This window comes from Papaver somniferum, chromosome 11 (assembly GCF_003573695.1).
Source record: "Papaver somniferum cultivar HN1 chromosome 11, ASM357369v1, whole genome shotgun sequence".
NCBI classification, from domain to species: Eukaryota; Viridiplantae; Streptophyta; class Magnoliopsida; order Ranunculales; family Papaveraceae; genus Papaver; species Papaver somniferum.
In genome coordinates, this window is record NC_039368.1 from 90,105,863 (window position 1) to 90,112,870 (window position 7,008).

The following is a 7,008-nucleotide window of genomic DNA, read 5'->3' on the forward strand; positions in this document are numbered from 1 at the left end:
CTATCACAAGAATAATTATAAACTAATAATTTTATTCATAAATAAGAGATAGTTTTATTCAAAATAGACCTTATACAATTATTGAAAGAAATCAAAAACTGATGTCTATTCTCTTTCTCAATTCTTGTGAAGATTGCTTTTAAAAACTGGATTCAAATTCTTCTGAGCGCTCCCTTTCCCAGTATATGATTTGTTCATTTCAAACAGTTGAGAATGAAGATCAGCAAGTACTTCTTTTGAATCCTTTATCATCATCTCATGATGTCTAATGCAACTTCTAACAGTAAGAATCTGTTTTCTTAGAGAATCTTGAGGATTATCATACTGAGATACATCAAGAGTTTCAGTCAAAACTGATGCACAGAGTGCTAAATCATCAAGAGATGATCATTCTTTTGCCAAATTCTTCATTGAAGCAATATAGTTTCTTCCTGACAAGAAAAATATATGTACAATGGGAGAAAATCAAGGGATAATTTGGTTTATGGAAACCGAATATATTTTTCCCAAAAGTAAGAGATATGAATTAAGAATATTTTTACTTAAGGAACTGATATGTATATCCTTCCCAGATTTATACTTCCTCACAATCAGTATTTTGGAAAACAAGTGAGGATGCATTTTTCATCACAATCAGTGTGTGTTGGGATGAGAAATATTCTCACCATAGGTAACAATGACATCCTTAGGATGACTTATAAACACAATAGACTATGTTTCCTTACATTCTTTTTTTCTCTTGTAATTGCAAGAGTTTGCAATTTCCTTTTGAGATCTAATAAACTTACCAGCCTTCAAAATCTCTATCCCCTTGCGAAGAGCATTGATAAATTTATTTTGTTGGAGATTTCCATGGAAGATTGTAGCATGGTTATTTCCTCCACAAGAAGAACTTCGTATATTATAAGAAAAACTAGTTTCCGACCCTCTTGGTTTTTCAACCATTTTTTCTTGCTCATATTTTAGCTTTCGGGTTTATCTAAAAGGAATTTCAAAAGGTTTTCAAGTTCTAGGCTTAACCTTTTATTTTCCTTAATTCCCAACTCAAGTTTTTCTAGGAGTTAATTAGACTCACAGGATTCAACACTGTTAGAGTTGGCAAGAAGTGCATTACAGTTAGATATTCCTTCATAGGGTTCTTCCTCCGAAATATCATCAAGAGTAAAGACATAAGCCTTGTTGCACTTCTGAGTTCTTCTGCTGGAACAATGTTTTGCCATATGTCCGAATCTACGGCACTTGAAGCATTGGACTTCTTCACTACCATTTTTATGACAAAACGATAATGTTTTAGGATCAAGTTTATCATTAGATAAGATGCCCTTAATTCATTGCGCTAGAAGCACAATTGTTGAGTCAAGCTCTTTTTCAACAGGTACCTTGTCCTCTTGGCAACGTTTCTCAGTTTGATTCTTCAGTAGAATTTCTCTATAAGAAATCTTTAACTTTCCTGCAAGACAACTTCGAGAAAGTATAGAAAGATCATTTGCTTCTATTATGGCATGTTTCTTAGGCTCGTATCTGGATGGTAACGATCTGAGAATTTTGCATACTATTTCCTTTTCAGGTATAAACTTTCCTAGTAAGAAAGAATCATTGACAATCTCAGAAAGTTTAGTGTTAAACTCCTCAAAGGTATCGTTATCATCCATTTTAAGGTATTCCCATTCAGATGAAAGGGACAGAAGTCGCGTTTCTTTTTCGGAATCATTTCCTTCGAATATGGTCTCAAGAGTATCCCATGCCTCCTTAGAAGTTTCACATGACATAACATGATGACGAAGATCATCACTTACTGCGTGTATGATGGCATTTAGACCATCAGAGTTCTGCTTTGCAAGAGCTCTTTCTTCATAACTATAGAATGTTAAGCGTTTAAACTCTGCTTCTGGATATTATACTCTTGGTCTTTCATATCCTTCTTCGACTAATAGCCAATATTAAAATCTCGGGATTGAAGAAAAGTTTTCATAGCAGATTTCCAAAATGGGTAATTTATCCCATTAAATATTGGTGGTACGTTAACTGAATCATACATAGATTCAATTTCTTATAAGTTGGATGGCACCAAACACAGATTGTTAGATCTTTTCTTTTTTGCCTGCTCTGATACCAATTGAAAAGGCGAGGGTACCCAAATATACCTCAATCTAAAACTTTTCCACCTATAAGTCCTTTCTCCGAAAGTTATTGTCAATGGACTGAGTCAAGACAATAAAACTAATCGGTTCACACTTCGTGTGATCGTCTATGGATAAGAGATAGATACAATAAGACAACAAGATAACTTGTGTGATTGAATATGGATATAATATCCAGACAATACAACAACGAAGTATGATTACTTGATAATAGGTTCGGACTTAACCAAACACAATAGGATTTCTATCAAGTAATTAGGAATTAACGTTGGTGTATTTTACTTCTAATTTTAATAAAAACAATTACAATTGCGGAAATTGAAAACTAAAAGACACAACAAATGCAGAAAAAGCCTGGGACCTTGTCCAGAATTGGATACTCTCAGGATTAAGCCGCTATACAAAATCTAAACCAGCTTCGTATAGTTGAGACCAAGCAACTAAACCTATAGGTCACCTAGTTCCGTATGTATCCCTGCGCCTCCAACTTACAATAAGTCATGCACTTGGAGCAATTCCTTTGGTTCGTATTCCAAACAGTAAAGGAACAATAAATCTGTTCGGTAACAACTCTTTTCAAACAAGTGATATGAGTTTGACAAGAGACTCTTCCGTTTATCCCAATAAACTCCTTTGTCTGGTTCTTAGATCAATCTATTTAACAACTACCAAGGTAATTGTCTAGACTATGCAATCAATACTCTTAATCACAAATAAACGTATTGATGTCGATCTACTCAACTAATCAATCAAGATTATCACAAAGATAAACCGATTATAGTTGGATCCCCAGCCGATCAAGTTTTGTGCACACCAAAGATTATGAAATCAAACAAGCTATCTTCTTTTTCTTCAAATCTTCTTAGATATTCAATAAACATCTGCACACAATCAACTTGAATCTCTTGTGATCAATCACATACATAACGGAGTATGTTAACAATGGATTATCACAAGACGTCTTTAGATCTACAAACAGTCTAAAGATCCCCGTCGAAACTTCGATCTAGTTTGAGTGAATCTTATATCAGAAGAGAAGATTCTCAAGCATAAACAAACTAGGTGCAATCAAAGTTCAACAACCGTTAGTCAATCAAATCAATCGAAAACTAATAATAAACTGCAATTATCTAGTTTCCCACCAACGGTAATCGTCGAGCTCCCCAATCCCAAAGAAGTCTAAAAACCAGCGGTCGCAAGAGATTTCGCCTAATTAGGGTACTTTCCTCTCCGAATAGAAGGCTCCACCAGTAACAACACAATTAGGTATCTTTGCTGGCTCTGAGGATTAGTTTTCTTGAAATGAAAACTTCAATATTTATAGACCAACGAAGTTTGGACACCAAGGAATTTCCAAAACCGAAAATATTTTCAAGATATGCAATATATTTTCAAATTCGGTTTTCATAATTCCTGAAAATGCTCTGTCCAAATATTGACCGAAATATCAGTAGAAAACCTCCAATTAGTAAATTCACATTACCAATTTTTATTTTCTAAAGATATGCATTTTAATTGCTGGAAATTAAAAGCATATAAAACTAAAAACCTTAATTAAAAGATTCTCAATTTATTTCAATCAGGGATTCTCATTTAGTTATTAAGGAATATCTTTGAACAATAAAAGATAAGAATTACTGCATATATTTAAAGTATGTTGATATCTTTATTTGGTAAATCCATTTTCATATTTACCATCTTAGAACCGATTTGCCACACTTCCAAACGAGTTTAGAATTGGTTCATCTGACTTCCAAGAACTATGTGATTTATTATCCTATCAAATCACCATTAATAGGCTTCATGGTTCTACTAGAACTTTTGAACTTCGTATATAAGACATCGACATAATCGTATGAATGCTATTGTGATTATGTGTATGGGTATGGGTGAAGATTTCGTCCTAGGAAACAATGTTTTACATTCGTTTAAAGGAAGCACAATTCATAAACTTGTTTTATGAATCGAAAGGGAAATCGCTAGGCTTATTGGTAGTGTTATTCATTGCAATCTTTGGATTACCAATATGTGTGTTTAGTATAACCGCTCATAACTTGTTTATGTATCTTGGTAAAACTATTCACAAGGCCTGACTTTTGTATTGGTATGACTTTTATTAGTGGAACCGATCTTAAGTAATCACCTGAGATGGTATGATCGATATATTGTAAGTGGTATGACCAACTCTAGGCATTGGGGAAACGATCCTAGTAAGAGGTGCTACCGATCACAAGCATGTGGAATCGATCCATGTAAGAGGTGCAACAAGTCTTAGTAATTGGTGACTGATCCTATAACTTGTGCAACCAATTATGAGTAAATACCATAATTATGTGGTAACCGATCCTATTACCTAGTCAGCCAATTTATGATTGTGTGCAAGATAGTTTAAAATCAATGGGTTGTCTTATATACGAAGTTTAAAAACAATATGTTGCTGATTTGGTAAGTCAATCTTGCAATTGCCTTTCTATTTGGGACTTCTAATTCCACTTGTTTGATTTCTGGAGGCAAGCAACACCGGTTTCTAGAGTATCACTTATAGCTAATTCTGATAGTGGTTGCATGTGTTGGCACATATGTAATCAGTTAGCTTAGAGTACCTATATATTTTATACAGCCTTTATGGTTATGGTGTGGGTATGTGCGCTCAAATTGTATATGTGACTTATATCACAAAAACTGGGGTATGTGCACTCAAATTGTATATATTAGGTATGTCGGATTTAGGGTCACATGATGATAACAAGGTTTGATGTTGATCGTCAAGATAAAGATCCTGTAAAATAATCAGTGATGAAATAATCGTCACGTGGGATTGGCTGGAAGTGTAGGAGAAGTGTAAGAGACAGAGGTTGTATGCTTAGTGGGACTTGATGCAGATTTCATGAAGATGCGCGATGTTAAGGGCACAGACGGCTTATTTGATCTATCAGTGTAATGAGATCACAAGCCTGACAATGAATGAACTGATGCTTCACAATTACAGGTTAGAATCAATGTCATCAAGTTGGAGAATTTGATATGATGCTGACCCTGCCGAGTAAGCCAGGAACGTTAAGTTGTGAATATGTTTAACACTGTCTAACATTTCTGTTTATGCCCGTGCAGTTGTTAATTTTTATAGGCTTTTAGCTGGGGTAGCCTTGAACAAGAAAACAGTTGTATGAGTTTCGTCATTTGACCATAGTTCTCTGACAAAGATATGATTACAAGATGACATTTTACTTCTTTTGCTAATCCACTGTGTCGGTGGTCCATAAAGTTGGAAGGCCTCCCGAGTACTATTTATGCATTTACCTGAGCTTTAGTTTGACTCATAATATATTTAGTTTATCAAAGCAGGCATCGCCTAATGGTTTAAAATATCAATTATGTCAAAGCTTAGGTCCATACTTATCTTCTTGGCAAGGGTCTGTTCAAACAAAAGGTCCTAACTAATTTTTAGCTACACATGATTGGCATAGGCAAAAGAACAGAATTTTTTTCCGTCACACTTTTTAGCTACACATGTATGTGTGAACTTTTCAGTTTTTTACTGTGGAAATTTGACTTGTTCATCGAAGAGTCTAACATGTAAAATGTGAGACAGGTGGATGGACTGGTAGCCCTAATGGAAGGGGATCATGTCGGACCTTTCAACCTGGGCAACCCAGGAGAGTTCACTATGTTAGAGCTTGCTGAGGTCTGTTGTTCTACTGAATTCCATAGGAAGCCTGTATACGCTTCAGTTTTGCAACCTGTGTTTCTTTTGTCCTCTTTACTATAAATAAGTTAAAATAACACATATGGCAACTTCTGTATAGGTGGTGAAACAAACAATTGATTCTAGTGCGACAGTGGAGTTTAAACCAAACACTGCTGACGATCCACACATGAGGAAACCAGACATTACCAAAGCAAAGGAACTGCTGAATTGGGAGCCAAAAATTTCACTGAATGAAGGCCTGCCTCGGATGGTCACTGATTTTCAGAAGCGAATAGACGAGGAAACACAAAGACTTTAAGGATAAAATAAATAGTAGTATTGGAGCAACTTCTGTTGTACAGAGAGAGTCACCTGCCAATTGGTTTTGTTGTTTGCCTTTATATGTCCTGGTTAATTTTTGCAAGGGCCGGTCGCATAAGCGGCCAAAGAGTCGCTTTGGGGCGTCCCTCATTTTTGATGACCCTCATTTTTTATTTTTCCGGAATTGATGCTGTCACATACAGTGGGATTAGACCCTGTCTAAATTTTTATTGCAGCAACATTGAGAGGAATCAAGAATGAAATTCACTGAATGTTTTCCTCGTCCTCGGGTCTTTCTCAAAAATTGTCCAAACCAAAGCCAAAACCAAAGCCTTTTTCCAGTAACAAGTACCAGGTAGGTTAGAGATTATCTCATAAATGTATAACATAGTTTTTACGCCAGCCTGTCAAGCCTCGCACAACCTGCACTACGGTAGGCTAAACTAGAAAATAGAGAAGGAAAGACACAAAGTAGAAAAAAAAGGGAGAAATTCTATTCATCAATACGATAGAAAAATATTAGAGCCTCTATATATAGGGCTAGACACAAGAGCATCCCAATAATAAACGAGATTTATCCTAGATATTCTTAACATAATTACATGTTTATAACGCTCACCCTGATGACATTGTGTCTAAACTAATTGCCTCGTTAAACCTTGCCTGGAAATCATAAAGGGACAAAACCTGATCGAAGGGAAAAGAGTACAATTGTGAGTAAACTTAGAACAGAGCTGGACATGCATATGTTGCCTCATTAAAATCTTGACAAGGAAAACCCAATGGGACAAAACCTTGACGAAGGAAAAAGAGTACAACGTGATAGTCCAGTAAAATATCTTTTACTATGATGCTCCC

The 7,008-nt window shown here is 35.5% G+C and overlaps 1 protein-coding gene across 1 annotated transcript; it reads left to right on the top strand.

Moving 5' to 3' along the window:
- The first annotated feature begins 4,571 nt into the window (after window positions 1-4,571).
- On the top strand, window positions 4,572-6,422 carry LOC113323808 (UDP-glucuronic acid decarboxylase 1-like). The gene is made up of 3 exons (XM_026572155.1): window positions 4,572-4,586; window positions 5,734-5,826; window positions 5,948-6,422. Exons 2-3 carry the CDS (start codon window positions 5,755-5,757, stop codon window positions 6,146-6,148), a joined length of 273 nt encoding a protein of 90 aa, XP_026427940.1. The 5' UTR covers window positions 4,572-4,586; window positions 5,734-5,754; the 3' UTR covers window positions 6,149-6,422.
- Window positions 6,423-7,008: the final 586 nt, after the last annotated feature.